This window comes from Strix uralensis, chromosome 3 (assembly GCF_047716275.1).
Source record: "Strix uralensis isolate ZFMK-TIS-50842 chromosome 3, bStrUra1, whole genome shotgun sequence".
Lineage (NCBI taxonomy): Eukaryota > Metazoa > Chordata > Aves > Strigiformes > Strigidae > Strix > Strix uralensis.
In genome coordinates, this window is record NC_133974.1 from 6,775,777 (window position 1) to 6,802,750 (window position 26,974).

General features: G+C 41.3%; 1 protein-coding gene across 4 annotated transcripts in view; it reads right to left on the bottom strand.

Moving 5' to 3' along the window:
* Positions 1-1,768: 1,768 nt before the first annotated feature.
* RCAN2 (regulator of calcineurin 2) overlaps positions 1,769-26,974 on the bottom strand; it is a 98,465-nt gene continuing 73,259 nt past the window's right edge. For 3 of the 4 annotated variants that reach the window (XM_074861412.1, XM_074861411.1, XM_074861414.1), the window contains 3 exons: positions 19,863-20,036; positions 17,636-17,807; positions 4,831-9,901 (listed from right to left, as the gene is read on the bottom strand). In XM_074861412.1, the coding sequence (XP_074717513.1) occupies positions 9,741-9,901; positions 17,636-17,807; positions 19,863-20,036 (507 nt within the window). In that variant the 3' untranslated portion in view covers positions 4,831-9,740. Of the gene's footprint in view, positions 9,902-17,635; positions 17,808-19,862; positions 20,037-26,974 lie in introns of all 4 variants that reach the window. The other variant, XM_074861413.1, reaches the window with a different exon arrangement.

Below are 26,974 nucleotides of genomic sequence, written 5' to 3' on the forward strand. Positions count from 1 at the left end.
ACTTTGTAGGTGGCACTGCCTTAACTTTCATGTCCTTCTGGTGCAAACAAGCATTACAATGCAAAGAAAACAAAACTTGAGGGTTTTGGGTTTTAGTTTGTTTTTTTTTTTTTTTTCCTAATCCATACAGGATGAATCTGCTTTCTTGTTGACAGCAACCTACTAGAGGCTTCACATCTCTGACATAGTACATTATTAGTAGGCAGATAGAAAAGGGTTACGTATGACCCATGTACAGGCTGTAATCCGGGTAAGACTCTGGCTTCCTCCCCTTCTTTCTGTGTAAAGTTACAACTTGGCTTCATGGGATCACTGGGCTAAGGCCAACTGTATGAGGTTCAATAAGGCCAAATGCTGGGTGCTGCACTTGGGCCACAACAACCCCCAGCAGCGCTACAGGCTTGGGGAGGAGTGGCTGGAGAGCTGCCAGTCAGAGAGGGACCTGGGGGTGTTGATTGACAGCTGGCTGAACATGAGCCAGCAGTGTGCCCAGGTGGCCAAGAAGGCCAATGGCATCCTGGCTTGTATCAGAAATACAGGGAAATGATCTTGACCCTGTACTCAGCACTGGTGAGGCCGCACCTCGATGACTGTGTTCAGTTTTGGGCCCCTCACTCCAAAAAGGACATTGTATGACTCGAGCGTGTCCAGAGAAGGGCAACGAAGCTGGTGCAGGGTCTGGAGCACATGTCGTAGGAGGAGCGGCTGAGGGAACTGGGGGTGTTTAGTCTGGAGAAGAGGAGGCTGAGGGGAGACCTCATCGCCCTCTACAACTACCTGAAAGGAGGGTGCAGAGAGCTGGGGATGAGTCTCTTTAACAAGTGATAGGACAAGAGGGAATGGCTTCAAGTTGTGCCAAGGAAGGTTTAGACTGGCTGTTAGGAAGTATTTCTTTGCAGAAGGGGTTGTTGGGTGTTGGAATGGGCTGCCCAGGGCAGTGGTGGAGTCCCCATCCCTGGAGGGGTTTAAGAGTCGGGTTGACCCAGCGCTCAGGGATCTGGTGGAGTTGAAAACGGTCAGTGTGAGGTTAATGGTTGGACTGGATGATCTTCAAGGTCTTTTCCAACCTCGATGATTCTGTGATTCTGTGAGCTGGCCAGGCTCGTGCAGGAAGGGACTCTCAAGCCTGGGGCAGAGGGCAAGGTCTGGTCATCGTATCTAAGTAGGGGTCAAGGCTTCTTTAATTGTTTTCTTAATACCTGTTTTTTTCCCCTTCACTACTGTTGTTCTGTTAGAGATACGAGACAGACTAGTACAAAGCTGGAAACACACCTCGCTGCTGTGATTGGTAGAAGCCGTGTGGATGTGGCTTTTGTACACAGGAAACTGAACTAGACCACACCTGTAGCACGAACTTCATCATCTGATTCCTGACAGTGACCCACACCAGAAGCTTTGGTGAAAGGGGTAAAAATAAAAAAGCCATTATAAAATTGCACCTGTGTGTGTCAAAGTCTCTGGTTGGGTGCCCTTGAAGAGCAATGTGCTGCCTCACGCTAACAGTTACTCTCATTAGCTGGGAAAAACAATCGTGCTCACATTTACTGTTGGTTCAGCTTTAAGTTTGGCCTCTCATCACTAAATCCAGAGATCTGAGGAACTACAGGAGTGACGCGCATGCTTCTGCAGTGCTGGAATTAGTCACTAGAGGGTACAGGTGTATATGGATTTAAGGCACTGCTGGCAACTATAATATTTGTCTTGGATGTAAGAAACGGCTGAGCTGCTTAAAACTGTTATAAAATGAAAAGAAAGCATGGACAAGGAGTTTGCTAATTCCACCAAAATGTTTAATACCATAATAGATTTTCACTGAAATACAGAGCTAATGTGAATATTTGTACAAAATATGTGGTTAAAAATAGTATTGATTTATAATATATACAGATATGTCACATCTGTGTCAGAAATGCAGACACTTGAATGAAAACATGAGTAATGCTTTTAAATCTACAAGATACATGAAATATTTCTGCAGCTACCCACAGTAGGACAACTTGCCAAATTGACACTGAAGGATCCGTCAGTCATTACAGATGCAGTTTCTTCCTGATGTTTCTGAACAAGAACTCAGCTGTAAAATGGATTCAGAACATTGACCTTCATTAACTGAACGGTGAAGAGAACACATCTGTGTGACACAAATGTAGATACAACTTTCTCGTACTAGATAAATGATCGGTTACAATAATTCCTTAAGACTGATTTTCAGGTGTAGAATAATAGAGAAGTTTAATCCTTCTTGCTGGAGACTCAGGTGAGTGAGGAAGCCTCTGTCTCAGGGACAGCAACTGGGCCCTTCTTAATACAGCTCTCATCTACATGGATTTAAATCCTCAAGTCTGTCTTAAGGTTGTGAATATCTTCATTTTTCTTTGAGGCTGCTCACACTTCACAGCCTTCCGAGCCTTACTCCAGCAAGAATCTTGCTAACATGTCCCCAGTTCTAGGCTTTGTACCTACTGCATCAGTCCACAGATTGAAAGGATCCACAGATGATCCTTACCGCAGCCCCAGACTCTCTGTGTAGTGACTGAACAAACTGTCAAAAGGGGAGAGACAAATTAAGGCTATTTTTAATGCTTTCTGAGCATCTCTGCAGTGGAGGCATTCGGGGTTCCCGCCCTTCCGTCGGGAGTGCTGCTGCTGGTCCACCTCTAACAGTGCAAGCTTCCCTCCCCTCCGAGCCAAAGCAAATATACTCGACACTTCAAATAGACATGTGGGAAAGAGCTTTTACAGTACTTCCTCCCTTGTAATTTTATCCCTGAATACTGCAGTCTACATGTGTTTAAAAAAAGAGCACAGCTCGCATTAGAAAAAACAACTCCTTTTAAGAGGAGCCTAGAATATTTGAAAGCTGCTGTACTCCCCCCAAAAGATGTGCGAAAACAGGAAAAGCAGAATTTGGGGATTTTTGTTGCTAGCATAACTAGTTATTCAAGAGCATTGCATGAGGATGAGTATCAATGAGGGTCTGCCTGGGACTTTAATCCATACCTGGTTTTGCTTTTGGTAGAACAGAGCTACATGTGATTTCTTAGGCAGAGGGGAATCGAGGAAATGCAAAGGTCTTAAATTCATACTAGTATGTGAGTGAAAGTCTTAAGTGGCTAAATGTTTTGTAGTAAAATGTTTACCACTAAAGAAGGAAAAAAATAAATTTAGTAAAGGCTCTTTAGAGGATGAGATCTGAAAGCACTGTAACTTTAATCAGGATATCCACAATAACCTACTTCAATCCCCTCTTCCATAGAAAGCTTGTTCCAGCTCCCCAGGTCTGTGACAGGTACTGCCTTTCCTTCTAGGAAGCTGTTCCAGTAGGTCTGGCTGTGCCACCACCAGACTGGCCACAGATTTTGTCATCGGGCAGCAAAACACCGAAGGACCCAACCCCTGTGAGCTGCTAGACCATTTCAAGAAGCTGGGCCGATCATCAGGGAGTGAGCGGTAAGTACAGACCCAGCTGCAGAGCTGGAGTCTGCTCTGCACTTTCCAACACATCCTTCTTAAATCACCGTTTCTCTTGCTTGGATTGTAACTCTTTAGGACAAAACCCGAGGCTGCACAAGGAACAGCCGCAGCCAGACTATCAGTAATGAAGTAAAGGGAGCTTCAGCTGTGAGTACTCAAGGCGGTAGCCTCAGGCCCCTGCTGCAGCTGGGAGAAATACTTTTAACCCCCATTATTCAGTATCGAGCAGGGTTAGATTGCACATTATCTCTTGCATGCACGAATGCCCAGCATAAATGAATGTTGCCTATTTGTGTGTACAGATGAAGTGTGTACTGAAGTTGTACACGTACACAGTCATGCCCCCAGCCAAGGACCAGTTTGGGATCCTCTGGGCCACACAGCTCTCCTCCACCTGCAACTGAAGCCCTGAAGCTCATTTCCAGGTGCTGCGTCTGGTTCCCAGCAAGACTGAAGAGCCACAGTCAGCAGGTGGGTAATGCAGCATTTCAGTCGGATCAGATGAAGAACCTCACTGTAGCTGGGGAAAGCTCATTTGTTGCTCAACAGTGAAGAATAAATCAGGCCTCCTATAGTGCATTTTACCTCTACAGTGCTCCATAAGAAGATGACTATTGCTACTTTTTTTTTTTAAGGCCTGTCTTTTCAGAAGGAATCGGTGAGCTCAGAGCTTATGTTTCCAACAAGATTTCTTAAGCAGATCTAATTTTCAGAATCACGAACAATTATGTTTGAGAAACTAAGTCTTTTATGACAAGTGCCCGAAAAAAAAAAATCATTTTTTCAAATGCAGAGCTGAGTGATCAAATATCAGAATTTCACAAGACAGTTAATCAGCAAACTCATCTGGTTTCCAATTTGCAAGATCCAGTACAAACTGACGCATGAGACTACAAACAATTAATTTCAATGTTTGTAATAATTAACAGAACTTCTTCCCCAGGCTGGATGGCAGCTGGATGCCACGTTCCTTATTCCAGCACTCATGCCCACTGTATTTACCCAATATAGAAGCACAGTAAGAACCCCATCGGCTCTCAGGGATGTGCTTTTGCTCACCAGGGATTGCACTGTATTCATTTTCACATACACGGAGCCAAATCCACAGCAAACCAGTGCACGTTCACATGACTGTGAAACTGCAGCAGTTTAAAATGGAACATGGGTACCCTGCCAGTAAGAAGGCTGTTTTTCTCCCCTAATTTCTACTGAAACAGTGGCCTGTCACATATTTAAGCATTTTCAGTTCTACCAGTTAAGAAAGCAGTGGTATATACCACACTAGTCAGTTTATTAATACAGTTTAACTCTTTAAATGTTACTTTTCAAAATGCCAACACAAGCAGAACACAAAAATATTGTTTGCCATATTTATTTTTTAAACTAAGCTCTGAATTATACAAGTGTAAAAGTGATTAATTAGCCAATAGCTTTTTAATACTCCTATAAAATATGACAGAATATTTCAAAAGTATGTACAATATAATGGAAATGCTAACATAATCTGTCACAGTGCTCAGACATACCACTGTAATCGAGTCTTGCAAGATGGTTCAGTCTGCTACTCTGTACAAAGAACAGTTTCTTTTTTGCAGAAAGCTTTTTTGCTGCTGAATGGGAGGGAGGGGGGAAAAAGCCCAAAATAAAAACAACCCAACCCTCCCACCCAATTTAGGATCAAATAAATGTTAATTTATCCACGGGGCACATTTTTATAATATAAAGCACTTTACAATGACTATGTCTGTAGTCTTGTTATGGCTGAGGAAGGGAAGCTCTCGCCATGTGTCCTTGCCAAAACCAAAGTGTACTTGAGTGTGTATGTATATGTTAGGGAGGGGGGGGTTGTACTACCTTGTCTTAACTACAAAAATCAAGGCCACAGAAACTCTTTATTCTTTTGTTCCAAAAGAGCAGATTCCAAAATACCCCTTCTCTGTGCATTGTAAATGTTTTCATGCTTTTAACTGTATTTAGGAAGTCATTAAAATTTTGATTTCATATCTGAAGAGGTCAGAAAGGACAAGCAGGCAGCGGGCAACAGAAAGAGCAACTGTACTCCCCTGATTTCCTTCTTGAATTTCCAAGCAGCAGCAGGAGCAATGTCCACCCAACAGAGGGGCCCAGGGCATCGCTGCCGGCTGCTCGCACAGGCTCCTGCTTTGGAAAGGAAATCAAAAGCTTTTTGTCCATGTACACTGTTACAGTAGTGTAACACAGATTTCATTCTTATTTATAGTATTACGACACGAGAGAATCTGCTTCAGCACTGCGGCCACCCCGTGAAAAGAGCAAGTCAGAGGGACTGAGCTCATAGATGCTACACAAAAGAAAATTCCCACTGAAGTAGGGGCTCTGCCTGTGAATTACCGAATTGAATAGGAGTTACTCTTCCAGATGGTCAGCAATTTTTGAAAGAAGCCTTTCTTCCCTGCCAAGAACCAGCCTTTAGCAAAATACAGGTTCTCTTTAGGCTCACATATGCTGTTGCTTTTATGACAGGGACATTATTCCATAATACCTGAAACACTTTTCTATGATGACTGTTATTTTATCATATAAAGGTGGCATATAAGCTTTGACCATAGTTACAGAGGGCTGCTTTGAGTTTTCAGGTTTGTAGTTGTGTTTCTATTTCTGTGCTTTAACCAACGAGCCGTGTTCCACGTAGTACTATATAGTTTTATAAAGACAAAGAGTAGTATTTGAATGGGGCCTGTTTTTAAATCTGTCTGAAAATGCATTTTGAGGAAAGAACATTTAAGATCCAATGCTTTAATTTACAGTCTAGTTTTAGATCATTTGAGGCCAAAGTCCACAGTTCAGAACCAAGTCTCCCCAAAGATTGAGTACATGGATACAAGGACTAGATTCGGCCTCCAACACTTTTGCATGTAAAAAAATCCAGAGTATCAGCTTTGATTGGAGATGATCTCTGATCGCTTACATCAGCTGAGGATGTGGCCAGTAATTTCTTCTGTACAGCATATATCAACAAAAAATCTTACGCATTTAAGTCTTACTCTCGCTGTTTATACTGGTCTAAACCCCACGGACCTTAGCGTTCTGTTATGTTCTCAAAAAAGACAGTGGTGTTACTCCTGAAATATTGTTGGTGACCTATGATGGTGTTTTCAACAGGAACATCAGGTTATAGTCCTAGGGCAGTGAGTGACAATTTACTTATTTAAACCAATTCTAAATGCACCACTGAAAAACAGCTGAAGTGAAACCTGTAAGGAGTTACTTTAAGACAACTTTATACAGCTATCATGAGGATACTAAAGCCTCATTTTTTGTTCAGTCTTTGCTGTATTTAATATTTAATGTGTTTCTATTAGTGTAACACATGCACGACGATGTCCGTAATGCAGTAACAAGTATCACATTATAGATATATGCTAAGTAAAGCACTACATCTCAACAGGAATGTTGGGGGACTGCGGTGGTCAGAGAATGAACTAGATGAGAATGGCAAGTTCTCATTCTCAGAACATCCTCACTGCATGCTGAGAGGGGCATCTCCTGTCTTCACCGACAAAACAACATGTTCTTCCTGAAGTATGGCAGAGCCAATACCCCAGCAAGGGGGACCTGGCTCTGCTGAAGCGTGTAGCCTCACTGCTAATTAGGGTGGAATGGTGTTAAGAAATATTAGTTGTTTAGCTTAAATAAGTAAGTTTTAAATAGAATGACTCGCTTAGACTTGTGATGTTGTGTGATTTAGTATGCTGTTCACTTACTTAGCATGAGTGGCTAGATTTGCTGAAGGCTTAGGCCGCAAGCTGTAAACTTTCACCTAGATTTGCTGAACTTGTACTGAACTCGGACCTACACAAGCGAGACAAGGCCTCCAGGGCCCACGCAAACTAGAAGATAAAGAGGGTACAACCATCAGCAGCAGCTGCAGCTAGATAAGGTGACGGCCTGCCTGGAGACAGCGAAGACTCCAATAGGGAGTTGGAAGGTCTCAGGCCAGAGTCGCTGTTGGACCGAAGGGTGCGTGGAGGGCGCGTGGAGGGCGGACACGTAGTCTGTCGGGGTATCATTGCCCAGGGATTTCTGTGTTCAGTCCCTCTCCGGAGGCACCCAGCTCAAGCTGATCCTGCCGCTGAACCGCTAAATTAAATTACCTGTTTTGATGAGATTCGATGCTGGAAACTCTGCTTTGGGAAACCTACGGTTCAAACTACTGAGCGACTACTATGGGATGCCCGGACCGAACTGCACTTCTTTAACGGTTTGGCGACCCTGGTAGGACCCGAGGCCACCGCCTTCGGATCCTCTCGCCTCCAAACATCCAACTGCCAGCATCGGGTGAGTTCACCAGGGATCTTTGGAGTGGGAGGCATCGAAGGGTGAGTGTTAAAATTCCCTGAGCAGATTTGGTGAAGATACTGCGGTGGGTTTGAGTCCCTCTCAAGCTTTTGCTAAGAAAGGTTGGAGCAGATGATCCTTGAGGTCCCTTCCAACATGCTGTTCTACGATTCTATGATTCTCTCAGTATCAGAGTGGGTTTAAGTCCTCTCAATATTAGTGTGGGATCGAGTCCCTCCCCTGCTGATTTATTTTTATAAGATTTCATGCCTCAGACTCTGCTTCAGGAAACCTAGAGTTCGAACTGCGGAGTGACTAGCACCGGACGCCCGGACCGAGCTGCACTTCTTTAACAATGGAACCCTCCCTCAGAAACCAGATCATTAGGTTTTATGACAAAAATCTTGATTACAGAACCTAAGCTGACTTTTCAGATCCTAGAATGAGCTTCCAAGATGTATTTACTTATTTTAACTTGCAAAGAATTTTAAACCGTGGAATCTCACTGTGCCACTTTATAGTCATTTTTGGGAGTACAGCTGCAGCTAATTAGCTCAAAAATCCCACCGTATCTTACACATATGCTCGGTTTTCTGCAGTATGGATTTCAGTGGAACTACTCATGTGCATAAATTAAGCGCATGCTTAAATATATGCAAAATCTGAGCTCAAATGTCTAGAAAATATGTTCTCAAAATGACAAGTACGCATAAAAAAAATCATCATGGAAGCTCTGCCAGACAGGGAATCCAGTATCTGTCTGCTGTCAGCCATGATGAAAACACAGAACAATTTTTGTAACCCAGTATACATTGCAAGTGAAAGAAACATGCAGGACAGGGTGAAAAAAGGGGCTTCAGTTGCATGCAGTCTAATTTCAAGTGTGTAATTATGGTCCTGTTTTCTTTGGCCTAAAAAAAAGAGAAAAAAAAAACAACAAAAGAACCCCAAATAACCTCTCCTCACCTCCACAAACCCAAACTGCATACAGCTCAAAAAGGGCTTTAAAGCACAGGAAGTGGGGAGGGAAAAGGTCTGAGTAGTAGAGATGTACGAGTAATTACTAACAGTTTCAGGGCTATTCAACACACCACTAGGAAAGCATTCAGCCTGTATCATTACTAGAACTTAACAGCTATGACAGAGAGCAACGAATCCCATCTTAAATAAGCAGTTAGCTTCTCTTTCTTTCTCCAACTCAGAGAGAAGTACCACTCATACCTTTATGGAAGATAAAATGACAATCCTATTGATATTCTGACACCAGTCCCTCCAGCAAGCTGCTGCCTCTCCCCTCAGCTCAGGGAGCTCTGTCACACATCCCTGCCACCATGAAGGACCACTGTACTCTACAGCTGTTGGTGGAAGAGAGTGTTTTTAAAAATGTTGCAAAGATAGTATTCCTTACAGAAAATTCCAAGGGGATGGATGAAAAAGCCACCAAGCTGCTAGTAGATTAAAAAAATAACACACATACCCTCCTTAAAAAGAAGAAAAAAAAAAAAAAGGGAAATGACTAAGGTCTGCTGGGGAACTGAGGAGGTCAGAGGTGCAGGCTGCTTGATGAAGGGCAATAGCAAGAATTCTGGGAGTCTGAATATCAAAAGCCTGATATCAGCCTAATTGCCCACCCTGAACAATCTCTCTGGTAGTGGTGTTTCAGCATGCAAATTATAGCTGTGAAAACATCCTCAGACTGAAACCCTCCCTTGTTTCTTCAGCCTTGTTTGTCCTTTCCAGAAAAATCTATTAGTTGGTGTGTGATATGGTTACATATACAAAGATCTTTTTCCTAGCCCTTTTATTACATAGGCTTGATTACTGCGAGGGATTTCAATGAGTTTAATGTTCTGGTACTCAAAAGGCAATGGCTGCCTTTCAACAAAACAAAGCAAACAAAAAACAAGAGCTGTGCTGGAGGAGAGAAGTGCTGCTTCTGCCGGAGAGGCTCAGTTAGATACAGGAGGTGGCAGACCAGGGCGTCGAGTTTGAATGATTTTTGGCTTTGGAGAATTCTTTGGGTCCTCGTCTTCTTCCATGTCGCTGTCGCAGACATGCACTACCACACTGGGAGTGGACTCTGTTCCTGCATGCAGCTCATATTTTTCTCCTGGAAGCAGAGAAAAATGATTAGATCAAAAGATGACAGTCTGAGTAGCAGCGCAGACCATGGCACTGTTGGACTGCAGAATATTCCTGCATCTGGATAGGGTAGACGTGTGTGCTGCTCCTAAATATCGGTGAGGGCAAGCACAGCTAAACTATATCAGCTGTCACAACAGATTTTGGGGATCCTGCCCCCGGAGGACAATGATCATTGGTGTGTAAGGCATAATAAAATACCCTGGTGCCTATAATGGTGTTTTGCACCAATATTAGTGGCCAACAGCACTGAAAAAAAACCAAAGTACGAAGAGGAGACAGAACGTAGAAGTTTATGGTTAAGCAGAGGGACTGGAATCCAACCTCTCACAAGTTTGGTCTGGTCATGTCACCCTGTTGGGTTGGGGTTATTCTTTTTTGGTGGTGGTGCTTGCTTTCAGTCTAGCATGGCTCCAGTCCTGTTTAAAGTCCACTAGACTCTGCAACTTGTCGCCTCCAGACAGACATCAACACTTGGTCCAATTGCTCCAGAAATAAAAAAATACATTTATCTGCTCCAGATGGATTTTAAGATTCAAAGCTCTTTAGCTGAGGCTGTAACAAATTCAGTCTCTACAAATGAGCTTACAGAGTACAGTCTATAAATGCTCACTAGCAGGCTAAATGCTTAAACAGTACATTGGATTTTCTAACTATGTACATTCCTTATTGAAGTCTCCACCAGTGCTCCTGCAAGGAAAATGAATATGGCTGAGGTGGTTACCTGCAAGAGTCCACAAGCAAACAAAGGAAAATCAGGATCAGACATAGGGCTTTTAGTCTGCATGCAGTCTGCTGGCACTTCATGTGTTTTGGATTATACACAGGATGTAAGTTGGTATTGGCTATTAAATTGCAAGGAATTAATTTGTAAAGAAGAAAAAGTCTCATCAGTGACATTTCTGACAGGATGACTTGGTCTTTCAGAAGTGACAAATGCCTATTTGCAGCACTAAAAACTGGAAGCCATTCCAGATAATGTGTTGTCCCCCTTTGGACTATTTGTCATCACTCTCATGTCCAAGACTCACAGGCTACAGTTCAATTAAAATAGGCTTACAGTGACCACACGCACACCTGATAGCTTGGATTTTTTTTCATAAGACTTCTCCAGAACCACTGCATATTGCCTGCAAACCATTCTGAGATGAGGAAGGTGAGGTCCCAGTATACCTAGCTGACCTGTATTTGTTGTGCAGCAGCTCCTAAATTCCTGCAACACAGGCAGAACCCAGTAGTACTACGTGTTCCACGATGAAAGTGAAATGGCAGTCCCTACCTCAAAGTGTTACTAATTTGAAGTTTTATTTCTTAGCAACTTTGTGGCAGAGTAATTCATGTGAAGAAGGGGTTGCAGGTTTGGCCCTTCACTAGCACATGCAGTTCTGGGACTGAGCTCACATGCTATTTGTGCTGACAAATTCTTGGTCCAAATAAGACTGGGTGACTTGCGACTAGAGGACATGCTGCATTTTTGCCTAAAAAATAGGAGGCAACTAGTGAATAATGGCTGTAAGTCAGGCATCTTGCTGTGAGAAATATTTTACTGCTGTGATACCATTAATGTTGACATTTAACTGCTCTATTTTTGGCAAGCTTTCCTCTGAATCCAAATTGAGCAAAGCATTACAGGTCTTGCTGATAGGCTAAAATATAAAAAGCGAAATAGCTTGGTTGTGCTGCATTGAGAAATTATATGGTTTTTCTTTGCCTATTTTCCCTGCGGGCTTCAGCTAATTTCTCAGCTATGGGCTGACGTCAATGCTGCCAGCCAGCACTGAAGGCTACATTGGTCACTGTCAGCTACGAGCAGCTCTGCAGCGCTGCGCACGCACAACGCTGGGCCCTCTCCTCCTACACCAGCACCATGAAGTAAATCAGATTCACTGCCCTCTTAAAAGGTAATAATCCCAGTTCAAATGCCACATTCTTCTACTGTTCAAATCTTTCCCAGAAGGACTCTTTCCGCTGAAAAAGAACAGTGGAAATAAGTACAGACACGGGGAATATTCAGATGCCTCTGGCACAAGTGACTGCAAAAGCAATTAATGTCACTTTGCAAATCAAAATGTGATGCACTCATAAATTAGGTTTTTAAGGCATACAGTTATTTCTGAGCATAAATGAGCTGCAGACTCAGTTCTGTAGTCACGATTATTCATGCCTGCACAACTGTGGCTTAAACTGCAGAAAACCTTTTTATGGCTGAGCTAGGAACAGGCAACAGCAAATACAGGACTTTCATACAGCTGTATCTTGTTCCTAAATGTAACCGTTTGTGGGAAAATACTAAGGTAGTAAGTACAAAATAAAAAAACAATTGATACAGCCAGATTACCCCTTCCCTTCTGCTTTTTTCTATGTTTTTCTTTCTTTCCTCTTAAACGACACCTCCAGCATATAAAAAAAAAAAATTGAGCTAAATCCACAGCTGTTAAACTAGTGGAGCAATGGATGAATCACTGCAACTGGGTTATGTTTGCAAGGCACAGGTTGTCCCAAGATAAGAGTAGCAAGTCGAGTTAGCATAGTTAAGTCACCAACTCCCACAGTTAACATCACTCCCGCATTTCTCCAGTTATGTCACTCAGCAGTCTCTGATGCTGCCTCCTTGGCATTCTCAGGCCCTACATTGCCCCACTGCTCCTGCTTCTCCCACTTGCCTGGAGACCCTTGACAGGTTAAGCCAAAGGGTTCTTGGGGAGAGGTGTCTTTCTCCTCCAGCAGTCTTTGGGCTATCTCTATCCCCTAATAATAAATTGTTTAAAGACTCATGTAAGTCAAGATAACAATGGAAACTCACATAAATTTACTCATAGAAATATCACAAAATGTATTAAATATGCTCAAACATCTAAACTCTGCCTTCAGGATATAATGCAGGGAAGAATGGCATCTCCACCATATACATTTGTCAGAAAACGTTCCTAATAACACCCTGAAAATAGCAGCTATGTTTCTCTATTCATTTGCTTCGCATAAGAAAAAAAATAGGAATTTGAAGTTTCACCATTCAGCAATGGGCCTATTGTGCTTTTATGTCACTTGGCACTACCTTTTGTCACCACATTAACCACAAGCAAACCCACAGCCTCAGGTGATGCAAGAAAGATGACCACAAGAACAGCACAAAAGCAACTTAGGATATTTCAGAATTAAAAGTAACAGCATGTGGTTTTCTATCCCTTTGTGAATCAGTACTATGACCTTTCATTGATGGTGCATCTCTTGTCTCATAAGGCACTTTTGTCCAGCAAAGAATATGTTCATATACTAAATTAATAATGAAGAAATGGTAATAATACTGTGCAGCTACCTCATCCCTGATTCTGACTCATGATCGAAGATTAATGGGTTCAGAGCTGTTCATTCCATGTTAAACATGTCATTAGCATCATCCAAGTGCTTTACAAATAATACGGTGCAGATAACGGGTGGTGCTTTGTACGGGTGCATGTTTGTGCCAGAAGAGATACACCCTGTCCCACAGAACGCCTCAACTGCGTGGATCCGCCATACGCAAAATGGAGGAGTTGCTCTCTGGAAGCCCGTCACTGCTGTTGTGGGAGAAGGGCACCCTCCTCTCCAGGCCAGCAGAACAAGGCAGAGGGGTGTACACCCAGCAGCTCTCCTGCCCCGGGGAAAGGGGAGGGAAGGGCAGAAGCAGCCACAGAATAGAGGGGAGACGAAAGACACAGGTGGAATATTTGAGCTATCACCCATCTGCCTGCCCTTCTCCACCCACCCACCCCCCCCTTTTAATCCTCTCTGGAAGTCATATGAAGTATTTAGTATTTCCTTTGAATCAGCAAGAACAAACAGGAGTTTGAAAACACCTGGGGATAGAAAAGTTGCTGTGCGAGACATGGTTTGAAATCCCTGTGTGCGGCATTTACTGGACAGGGTCCTGCTCTTCCCCGTTCTCCCCTTCCCCATGCACGGGTGAGCCAAACCCAGGGCGGAGCAGGGGCAAGAGCTAGGCATCCTCCTCCAGAAGCCCAGCTAGAGCATGGCAGCAGGAGCTACAGCTTAATTGCTCAGAGACAAAAATGGAAGCCTGACCCAACCCCTCCTCTGACCACTAATGATTCGCACGACTACTGCAGGGCCTCCCCTGTGCCCCATCCACCACTGTGGAGCCAAGAGCCATCATGTGTAATACTTCAGAACGGTGCTTTCGTAATATGAAAAATGTATTTTATGTGACCTGGAGTGTAGCTTGAGGGCATTTAAGAGGTGCAAAGCCTGTTGGAATGCTGACGAAGGACTGGGAAACTTGGAGAGAACTGAAACTGGTACAAATTTGTCTATATGGGCTACTGGAGATGGTGCCCAGCCTGCACTGGTTTTCAAATAGTGCCTGAAATTGTGGAGGTGAGTGCTAACTGATAGAGGGCAAAATCACACTGGGGAGCACATGGAGCAGTTAAGCACTCAGGACCCTGATGTGTGTTGTGTGTTATTGTATAGTGCAGATCTCACGAGTTGAGCCATGGTCCATGAGTCAAAGCCACGGGAGAAAAGCAATTTGTCTGGCAACCGCTGTGTGGGCAGCAGGCAGGGGCTGAGATTGGCAAGGGGAGGCCTGGGTGGCACCTGGGATCCTGGGGAGAGGCACTCTGAAGAGTGCAGACTTAGAAAGTGAGGGAGTACAGGGCAGTCTGTTGAGAAGAACTTGGGGTAACAGGTTTGAAAGAGGCAGAGGGTAGAGGTAGGGAGGGGGTAGAACTACTTTCCGGAAAATAAAGACTTACTGTAGTGCCAGAATGGTTTGTAAACTGCTGCACTAATAAATGGCAGAGCAAACATAGCTACCTTTTCTTTGAGAAGAGCAGCTCTCCTGTATATATATAGCCTAGACCTGGAGATTCCCCCTCCTCCTCCTTGCAAACATTTCTCATACAAAATTATTTCCTGCATTCCTCAGTGGGATGAAACTAAGACCTTATAAAATGTTACAGAAAAGACTTGAGGGCCTAGACTAGACAATAGCTTGGTATGTTGCAAGCGTTTCTGTAGGAAAGAGTTAGGTCCAGAGATTAACGATAATATTTCTTTATTTGAAATATATTGAAAAAATTGTAGGCTGGTGGTCAGAATCAGTCATAATCACAGGTGCTGGTTCTGACTGGTCTACAGCATTCTGTTCATGCCTCATTTAAAGCTCAATTTCTGCATCTGCAGCAAGTAAGAATATGCATCAATCAACCAGAAACTTACTTAAATGTGCCATCGTCTTCCTGAAGAAGCAAATGCATCCTTACTGATCACAATTTAATGTCAAAGGAGCAAAAGCCAGCTTCCTTTTGTGCACAGCAAAAAGAAATCTTTTCCATTAGACCTCTGAGATGCCAGACAGTCATCGCTGCAGCCACAAGGCTGAAAAAGAAAAACCTATCCCAAAACTGAGCTTGGAAAAAGACAACACACAGCAAATCTGTTAACTACCTTCTGGCCTGTTAATTTTACTCTGGAGCGAATCTCCCAGCCTTTGTGCCTAGGGACAGTTTTAGTGTCTAATTTTGTGGCTATGATGATTATGGCAGCGTACTGTGAAAGGAGATGACCTATATTCATGGAATGGGAAAGTAGCATGGGTCTGTGTCCAAGTGGTGTATCTTACATTCCCAGTGAAGTAGGTCAGTAAAACTCATCTTGTACTGAGGACATACAAAGAAACTGTTCACTATTTACATGCTCAAATGAGTTTTCCTCATCCTCAGACATTAATCTTACCAAGTCAGTGTATTTCATATAGCAAAGATTCCTCACAAGTTAAAGACATAGAAGTCAGGCTCTAACATGCAGACTTCTGTAAACAACTGTGCCAGTGAGTATTTTTTGATAGCTGACAGGCCAGAGTTACATTTTTTAATTGTGTTTTTTGAATGAAAAAAAAAATCTAACTTAGCTGAGGCCAACAGTGTTATTTGATGTACGGCAGTATGTTTTACTGATGTGATACTGAGAAATGAGTTTTGGTGGTATTTGTTTCTCAATGAAATTCTAAACATAGTAAATGCACAACTGAGAACCACAACGCTATTTTAGAACTGCCACTGCAGTTAACTAAAATTGATCTCTCTAACAAGTGCTAAAAATAGAAAGAAGGGAGCACACAATGACTTTTCATATTGCTCCCTGCAGGCTCCTTAAATACGGGTGAATATGACCTTCACGCAAAGCTGTCCCAGAGTGTGGGACAATGAGTGATATTTCACATTCCACTGCTCTAGAACAGGAATTGATTTATTACCCAGCTAGCTAGGGAATTCGTTTACATGTTTCTATTTATAACACTGCTGCATCAAAGGGAAAAAAAGGAGTTTTTTGGTTTTCTTTTATTCAGCAGTTTAGAAACAAAGTATCAGTTCTGGAAATAATATGCAATAGAGCACTGTTACACCTGACAGCCCATTTCTATGGGCTTTCCTGCTGAAGGGGAATAAACCACAGGAATGTCTGATGTTTTCCTGAATATATTTTTTCCCCCTGTGAGAGATCCCACGTGAAAAAAGATACGAGATGATCCTGCAAACCTTGTGAATCACAAAACATCTCTTTCTGCACCCCACGCACTTCAGCTCTGGGTTACTCTGGTGCAGTTACACAAAAGCCCCAGTGATAAGATGTCTGCAAGTGGAAGCTAGTCTCAGAACAAGAAAGCCCCAGTACAGCTGGGGAGAAAAAAAAAATCTCATCCCACAAGAATTTCGAAAATACTCTCATAAATTTTCATGAGCTCACCCCCCCCAGTTGTTATTAGATTGTATCTGAAGTGTTTTATTTCAATAGGAAAATAATTTAACAAGCTATTTTTTCTTATGGTTTACAAACGTAAATTACTTAATTATTAAATGATACTGTTTAGACCTGAAACTGGAACCTTTTCCATTTTGAAAATTTTAAAAGAGGATGCTTTAACAGCCTTGAAAGAAAACTATTTCTAAAGATGACTTAATTAAACCAAAAGTAATCCTTTCCTATGAAAAGTTTTGGTTTCATCAGATGAGCATTTTCTAAGCAAAAGTATTGTTTTGAAAATCCCAGCTAGCTTCGATTCCTGGCATTAGCTGAAGATGGGAAGACTGAAGAAGTAAGTCTATCTGCATTATCCATTGACATCTATCCTATTTTGATAGAGGCTACAACTTATCCCATTCCTTCTGCATACAGTTGTCAACAAAAAATGGGCAGTCCCAACAGAGCAATCCTGCCAGGACTGGGGAATGGTAGTTCCCTCTCGACAAACTTGTTAACGTGAGAGATTCTCCACTCTGGTGGAGATGCAGTGATGCCTAAACACTTGACGAGGTATTCTGCATCCTGGAAAGCAGTACTGAGCAGATATGATTGAAAGCAAAAACTCCTTAAGTTCATAAACAAGCATTTGTCCAGTCCCCACATAAGCCATCAGTTGTCTCATCCAAGCACCAACCCAAGCACAATAAATTGTGTAAACAAGCTTTGATCTGCTATTCAACCAAACAGCACTCACAAGCTGCAGATAAGATATAATTCTGTATGTACATACGGTAAAACTCATTCTTAAGCAAAGAACGAGTTGACATGCAATGACTTAAATCCAAAGCTTTAATGCATCTTACAGGCTTTACCCCAACTTCCTCTACAGTTATTCTCTACACTGCTATTTCTCATCTGCTTTTTCTGACACATTTTCACCCAAGGACCACAAGCTTACCTGGTCCTAGCTTAGAAACTGCATAAAGGAGGTCATAGTTGATGACAGGTGTTGCATCATCTATTGGTTGCCACCCTACAGGTGGGGAGGCTGGAGGCGAGATGAGAAACTGTTTTGCAGGCTGTGGTGGTGCCAAATGAAGCTTGTCTCCATCTGTCTCAGAGGTCTGAATCTTTAAAGCATAACAAATACATTATTTAGTATAGGATGGGTAAATGGAATGAGTACTCAAATCATACACTTCTAATACCAAATGCCACCCAGGCAGGGTTTCAGCGTTAGTCTCAGCAGAGAAGGCCTGGAGATGAATTTCATCTCAACCTTACAGATGGTTCCTCTACAGTAAATACACTGCGGGGTGCTGTTATATGAGCAAAGCTACAATGTTTGTGCCTATTTTATATGTTCTCTGAGGATAAATGCAAAGCTTTGGTATCCACAGCTGCTAGTTCAGAGATTTTTGAGGCTGAAAAGATATTGTTGTGATCTACTGGCATAAACTCCTAAATAAAAACAGACATTAGATAAGAAACCAGTAACTCCTGCACCAAGGCCCTATTAGTAACTTCTGAAAGGTTTCTGAAGATTTGATTTCTTTAGCCAAAGTGATAAAGGAACCTATCACGTTCCTTAGTCATTAGCAACTATTTGTTCTCATTTATTTCCGTCTTAAATTATCTAGTTTAATTCTTGCTTTTTCCTGGTGTATTAAAGAAGTCTCAACAGAAATGAATTATACTACAGCCATACCTGAGCAAGTTTACAACCAGCTCGGGCCCAGAAGCAATAAACTGTATTTGCATGACAACAAGCCTGAGGGAGCACCCTGCTCTACCCCAGTGCGTTCTGCAAAGAGCCAGTTTGGGTCTCTCAACTCCATGTTCCCCAGAACTTCTAGTTCTGGAAGTGCTGGCCCATATAAATACACACTGCTCTGGATGCTGTGCTGCTTCCACTTATTCATTCCCTGGGCACAACTAATAAGCCTTTTTTAGACTGCAGGTATGGGAGAGCATAGTGCAGATACCTAAATGGCTTTGCAGGAAATCAGCTTAGATATGGAGACTAATCACTATGATGCATATTTTTCTTTTTCTTGTGCTATCCCAACTTTCCTATTAACCTCTTGATTGTGCAGTTGAGAGTGAAATGATTCTCAGATCTGCTTAACAGCAGGTTTTGAAACCTTTAAAAAAAAATTGAGTCAGATCTAGGAGATTAAGGCATATAAAATGGGATTGAGGTACATTGTCCACACCTGAATCCAAGTGTAAGATCTTCTGAGCTCATCTAACCCATTAAGCATACTGTTTTTTTCACAACTGTAGTTTCTCATCTTCCTGAGGTTCTGCTTCTGCCTAGGCTCAAAACAGCTCCTATTCTGACCAGGCTGTAGAGGCTCAAAATTTAACTGCCTCTCAGGTTTAATTGACATTGTCAAATGAGCCTGCCCTTAACCTAAGGCCTCTGAAGGACCAATCTGGCAGCTCAAAGCACGCTTACATTGTTTATAAGCACTAGTGAGTATCCCATAAGCCACAGTGGCCACAGCAACTTATTAAATACATTCAGAAGAGGCGGTGGTTGTGTTCTCAACCTCCCTCACCTTTCTATATCCTGGTTGATTCCTAGTACTCACCCAGGCTGTGGGACATCTGTGTTCTCTCACCCTTGGCCAAGAAGAATTGAAACCCCCATCTGACACTTCCAACAGATGGATATAATCCCCTATGACCCTAGGCTGAGGGTATTCTTTTCCCCCTAACTTCTGCCTTTTACTTTAACTTACTGAATTCCTTTTAGAAAATTCACACATGTACTCAGTAAGAAAAAAAAAAAAAAATGGCAGGAGGAAGCCTGGCTGTGGCTCAGGGTTGCGGTCAAATAAGTAATTTAGCCGTACTTCTTTAATGAACTTATGATATTTTACATTACCACTTTTTTATGGTTAGAGAGTTACCCATAGAAAATACCCAATGTTGTAAATCAGTTCTAAGCTATGTAACTTCTGTGTGTCGAATAAGCAACGTGGATCCTAAGTGGTTCTTTAAATTTACTGCAGACCCACTGGGCAGGTACAGCTCAGGCAACGTAAGGATGTTTGAGTAATCTTTTAGCAGAGAGATTGGGCATGGGAGAAAACTTTATTATTTTTACTCAGTGTTACTGTGCAATACTTCTGTAAAAGCTACACACTAAGACAGAAGTATATAGCAGATTTCATTACCTGTGCAAAATACAACTTTAACTTCTTCCCTCTGAACTGTGTTTCATGCAGCTCTATTCTGGCACGAGCAGCTGATTTGGGACTACTAAAATTTATCCGCACACGCCTGAAGCTTTTAAACAGCTGGAATGTCACGCAGTCATCATAGGCACGGAACAAGCCTTCAAATTTTTCCTGCAAATGAAAAAGAAATGCTGAAGATTAACTTTGTGTGCTGTCACACCAGTCTGTGTTAAAGGATAATCTGAAACTTGACAACTGTTTAACCAGGAGATTTCAGCCCGTGGCCTTTAGGGTCCATGGACTAATAAAGGCTCTGTGAAAAGAAACTAAGGAAAGCACTGGTCTGGAAGTGCTGAACTCTGCAAAATGTCTGGGGGTAGGAGTCTTCAAATTGAGAACCCAGCAGCTATTGAACTTCTCGTAAAAGTTGAGCAAAACTGTGACAGTGACATGAAATGAAGCTGAAAAGGGCATATGACTGAAAATACCAGACAACTGTGATCTCATCTATACAAAAGCAAACATTGTGATGAACTACAATGGAGTCAGCAGACAAAGCCAGGCCCACGGTAACTGAAGGTTACATTCACATCAACACTGCAGTGTCATTTTGTATCGCCTGTTATGTTTTTCTGGATGTTTTGCGATTTAAATAAGCGCAGATACACACCCATTCCTTGAGAGTTCCTGTAACAGTAGGGAAAAAATTAAATAACTGAAAACAGTGACTTGTCCCAAAGACAAATTTCAGGTTTAGCTGTAGAACTCCATGTTCAAAAGCACAGGACACAAATACAGATATTTTAACATTGTAAAACAAAGGTCTGAAATGTACCACATCTATGGACCTAGAGATCAACAGAAATTCAAGGTATGTTAGTAGCCTCGAAGGATCAGACTCTCTGCAATTTCTCTGTAAACTATGTGCACACAGAAGACGAGTTCCACATCATCAAATAAAATCAAATTCCTTAAATCAATTCTGACACGTTTGCACAGGTCTTTTCATTCACACAAGCATAGATTCATAAAATGTTAAGACTGAAAGAGAACAGTTATCATTTAGTCTAGTCTTTTTGTTGACTTAGATTTTAGACTGCCACCCCATGAGTCTCATGTAAAGTCCTAGCATTTTAACTGCTGTAACCAAGACTTGAAGTCTTAGAAGATAGAGAATCAGCCAGAGAAAAGCCCCTTCTTTTAAGAATTTTTTTATCCTGAAAAAGCAGTGTCTGAGTTGATTTGTCACACCATTTCATACACCAAGGGCTATTATGTCAGGTGTTTGTATAATTACGATAACCTGATGTTGTCTTTGATATATCTGCACATTTCTACAGGTTTTAAAATATAACTTCTTTTCTTCTTACCCAGGAAAACAATTTTTTATCTCTTGGAGTGGATAACTGATAGAGGCTGCAGAAGGTGAAATAGAAAATGCAATTTATGTAATCTCATCAATACTTCAGTTCACATCTGTTGATCTTATAAGCAAGACAAAGAATATAGAACTTACTAGAAAAATGTAACCAGAAGCACAGTGAAGCTGCATCAGGGAGCACTAATAGCACTGTGGGAGTGTCTACTGTCACCATGATACATCTGTTAAAGAGTTAACTAGGAAAACAGACCAGTTTTGTGGCAAGGAGTATGAAACACTAACGTGCATGTACCAGATCTCCTTTCATTCACTGCCAACAGTGTGGTCTTCTTCCCCATAACTGACATTCCATCTCTGGCACCCTTTCAAAGCAATCTCCCTGTGGTCTATTAAGCTTTCATGATTTTCATTTCGCCTGACCTCACTCACCTCTTCCTCTCACCACAGGAGATACTTTGGAGGAGGAAAAAGAAAGAAAAAAAAGAGGAGAGAGCTCAGTGGTTTGGTTGAGGGTGAATAAAGGCACCCAGCAATCCCACAAACAGCGTGAAGTTGATAGGTTCGTACAAGCAGGTCTAGTCATACCACCTAATGTCCAAATTGTCAACATTTCACACCTGAGTTATATTTTTTAACTGCTTTGCTTACAATTTTGCAAAATTTCATTTTACTGAGCCGAAGTCTACATCCAGTGACATTTGTATAAAGGTCAGCCAAAAGCAGCAGTCATCTCAGTCCTGTCCTGCTTGGCGTTTTGATGCTACAACCTTCACAATGACCAGGGGAAGAGGGCTGGGAGAAGGGAAAGAAAGGGGCAGGGGACCAGCTAGGTCTAAAGTAGGACTTAACACAGTGTTCAGAAACATGCAGTGCTGTGTATAATCTAAATAAAATATAATAGTGACTAACCAATTAAAGCTTATGTCTTTGTTACCTATATTACCTATTTCAGACTTCTTCAGTATTTTTTTAAAGCACCTTGAAGTAAACAAACATAAATACACACACATATATATATATCAGAGATATCAAGGTATTTATATTTTTTTATATATATATATGTGTGAGACAATCAAGGTTTTATAACAGAAGTCACATAAGCTAAAAATAAGCAGCAAAATGAACATTTCTTAGTCCTCTTAGTAGCTCTCAGTTTCCCTACAAGTCAACAATGGAATCATTCATCATATTAAAAATATATTTCACCAACTGTGGAAGAAACCATGCATGGACTTGTCTCGACACTGTGAAGTATGTATCTATTACAACTGACTATTTATTAGGAAACAGATTCTCCCTGTATCAACCCAGCAGTATTTTCTTGCACCAGCCAGTCCTGTGTGCCTGCCCTCTTTGCACACAGCAGACATGACAACCCAGAACCTAGATCCTGGTTAGGGACAGAAGAAGGGAGGACATGATTTCAAATGTGGGTCCAAGAACAGTGAGCACAAGGAATGTTCTGGGTACATTTCAGGACAATACTGAGACACACTCTCATTAGGCAGGGACAGATGAGAGTATCTCTAAATAAAGCTGATTAAGTACTGGATGCCAACTGGGAGAACATTAAAGCACTATGGACTTTATTCTGCTTACTTTTCAATTTGATACTGGTGCAGCTTTAGAGATCCAGCTTTGATTAACACTCCTAAAAATGCCAGGGGAGGAGGGAAATCAAGCCCTCTATTTGATATTAATACAGGGCAGTCTGTCCACAGTGAGAACACGTCTACTAAACCAACTGAAACTGCATCTCCCATTAAAAAGATTCATACATCTGAAATTTTCTACATTTTCAGCTGATAATAATAATGACCTCAGCAGAGGTCGTTAATCATCAACTGCAGTTAATGGCCTTCAGCTGCATCTTGAGCCATCCCAACTCCTCCCAGCTTGATATTAATTCCTAGGAAATGCCTTATGCCTTAATTGCTATTGCCTGTGACTTCTAATATCTGCTGAATGTACTTATCTGGATAAAAGTCTTTCAGAGTCATTCCAATCTGTAAGAAAATGTTTCATATACATTTTAAAGACCTAAGCAAATTCTCTCCTTTTCAAGTTTTGTGGATAAATTATTCAAGAGTCATAATCTTCTTAATGGAGGACTTTAAAAGTGCTTTTAGGATTCAGTATTTTTAAAATGCTTTTAGAAAATAAGTCTTGAAACTTTCAGAATACTTTGAAAACTCCTGAAAAAAAAATAAAGGAACATCTGAAGTTAAGCAGCAGTGTTGCTACTTTTACAAAGTCAAAATGCAGAAAGCCATGAGTTACACATTTATTTCTGGAATTTTGGCATATCTTCATCCATCCCCAGTATGGTTCTGTGAGACCAAATTAATGCTCTGGCAAATGCAAGTAGCCTTCATTTGACCAATAGTGCAGAAGTTCTCACTTGTCCCTTGTGGGGTCCATGTCCTCTCTTCATTTTGCTATTCTTTCGTCCAGCACTGGGCACCTTTCCCCAGTTCTTTCCTGTCACCTTCCATCAGCTCCCATTCACCACCTCTAGCAGTTTCTAGAATTCTTTTTTTTTTTTTTTTAATTAACAAAATTAGCACAAGGAACATACTAATTAAGGCTGCTGATTACTCAAGCTTGATTGTTATCATTTATGACAGCCAAAGCAGAGCACAAGCAGAGCACCATCCAAGGAAGAAATGAGCACTGGAGTAACAGACACAAGCTAAAAGCCTCAGAGCACAAGGACAAAGCTATGCACTCCTGGAATAAAAACTATTTCTACTATTAAACGGGAGCTCACCTGGGAACTAAGATCCTCTAAGTCACGCAATAAAAGTGATCAGTGAAATACAGCCATAAGGAGGCAAACAAAATACTGGATGTATCTGGAAGAGTATTTCCAGTAAAGCAAGGGAAGTACTGATGTTACAGAGCACTATTACAGCTCATTAAAAATGCAGGTTTTGTTGCCTGTATCCCAGATAGATTAAGCCAAATGGGAATAAATTCAGATAAAGACTATAGGGAATGAACAATTTATTGAATAAAAAATGAAAATCCTTGGCTTATTTAGCAAAACAAAGCAAAGCCTGAGAGGAGATGGGACAATCATCAGTATTTACCAGAACTGCATAGAGTAAAGACAAAGTATACTGTACAGAGTGATACTAGAAGACTATGTTGACATAAACCAAGTGGAAACAAGTTGCATAAATAGGTTTAGGCTAGAAGTTAAAGAAGATTTCAGACATCAGAATAATGATCCAGAAACCACCTTCCAATTAGAGCAGCAGTGGCAAATGATTTTTTTTTTTAAGATTGAATTTGGTTAGTTCACGCGAGGAACTATGACAAAGTATCGACACAACAAGCATTGTAAAACATGACTGCCTGAACTAGCAAGTGAAATGGGTTCCGACACAGCAAGTTCCTGTGATTTATTTCCAAACATTTCTTTCATGAATAGCTCCACTGGTATTGTGTTCATTCAGGACAAAAGCCAAGGCCTAATTCAAATCAATGGAAGTCTTTCCACAGACATCAGTGAGCTTTGGATTAGAGCCCTAGAACTCAGCACACAAATTACATTTTATTATTCAATGTGTTTACACTCATTATCACCCTTGTTACACATTTGATTTAGGAGATGGCTGTGATTTAAAACTTTAGTCTAATCCTTTTTCCTCGAGTTTTGCAAGCAAATAAAGCAAGCATTTTTCCCATTTTAATTTTTCCTGTTTGTTTATATAAAAGATAATCCAAGGAACTAACTGTATACAATAGGGAAACCGAGACATAATTTACAATTATGAAACACATTTTTCCTGAAATTACTTCTGTACTGGATATAAATTTTCCCGTAAGAAATAAACTCATATCTCAGAGGCGGATGTTTTCTGTTTCCACCCAGCCATGCTGGTTGCAACACTGCAGATTTCTCGTGTGGCACAAAAAGAAAGATTGAATTTGATAGAACATACGGGGATCGTGCACATTCTACCAACAGATTAATTCCCTGTTTATAGGAAAGAGGGTGGGCATACTGATTAATTCTACGGGGGATAAAAGAGTCACTAGTGGTACACGTTTAAAAAAAATAATAATACAAAAGGCTAGAAATATCAGCTGGAAGTATTTTCAGGATTGGGCTATGTCAATGCCACATGAAGGGTATTGTAAAGACCTAGTTTGGTTTCTCATCCAGGATTAAGGAAGATGGAGGCAAGCTGCAAGAGCAGTAGAAGACTGCAAGGATGATCAGAGAAGTGGTGAGTCTATCACAGGAGGTAAAGGTAGATGGTTCTCGCCTTGGGAAACAGAAACTAAGGGATGATTCCTGCTATATCTAAGTATAAAGAAACCAGTAAATGATGTGAAGGAAAAGGGATTATCTGAATTAAAATAACCAGCAGCGCTGGTATGAGACAAAGACTGCCCATTAAAATATTTAGGCTCAAACTGAGGAGGAGTTATTTAGCAGTAGACCCATAAAATTTCAAAATGCCATTGGCCCAGAAGTAGAAAAAAAGCTAATTACTTTCATGAAAAGGATAGGAAGGAAGGATTACAGGACAACAGTATGCATTTCTGTAGTACTGTAAGTCAAAAAAAAAAAAAAAAGAAGAAAACAAAAAGGGTCTCTGATTTGTAATTGTAAAAGCATCTCAAGTGCTTTTACAATTATTTCATGAGCCACAGAAAACAAGCAAGCAGCTTGATATAACTCACATGTGAAAATTCCTTAAATGGCAAGAAGTTCTGCAAGTAGCCAGTGTAAACAACAGCCGAATCAACAATCAAATTCTCTGCTTCTAAAAAGGTAAAACTTACCAGGAAACTTTGGAAGCACATATGAAAAAGCACTATTGATTCTCAGTTAAAATTCCAGGAGCACTGAAAAGGGAGGAAATATTTTAAACTGCTTATGATGATGATCAATAAAGAGCTTCCATGGTCTTATCCTCATGCCTTTAAGAAATCGCAGAATAAAATATAAATTTATCATTCAAAGATCACCTTAAGGCACAGGTCTCCAGGTCCTAGCTTTTTATTTTACCTTTCACTGAAGTTAGTTGTAGCCAGGAGTGTGAGATCTTCCTACTCCCTCCTTACCAGTGGGACCGGGTATTATTTGAATAAAAAAATCAGATTGAATACTACTGTCTGAATGTTGGTTTGCAGAAAGTTTCTTCTGTTATCAAAGGGAATCCCTCATACAATCCTGTAGGTGGAAACAGCAATGAAAAAATGCAATAGAAAAATGTGTCTTTCCACATGTCATTCATCAGCGTATATTTTAAGATGGTAACATTTCTACACGTAAGAAATTTTGAAAGGGGACAAAACCAGGGAACACTGGGTATTTTGTCAGGTAACCAGCACTACAAAGTACTCTGCAATGACCACCTGGTTACCGTACTGTCTACAGGTGTGTTTCTCACCTTGGAACTCAGTGCAAAGTTCTGCTCATCTCTTCCTGAAGTTAGATTAGAGCACTGAGGTAGGGGTGCAAAGAGCTTGGGTTTATTTATTTATATAAAAATTGCACAATTGTCTCAGTACATGAACAGATCAACCCAGGTTTGCTACCCCAGTTCATGCAGTTTGTTGTCCTGTGCTTGGCTTTCTGCTGTTTTTAAGGGGTGAAGGTCAGGTAAATTGTGAGTCAAAGATGAAATGAAACAGCATAAGCCAAAATAAATTTTAAGGTTGGACTTTGAGAGTGGCAGGTTAAAAAATGCATTATATCTTGCTCTCT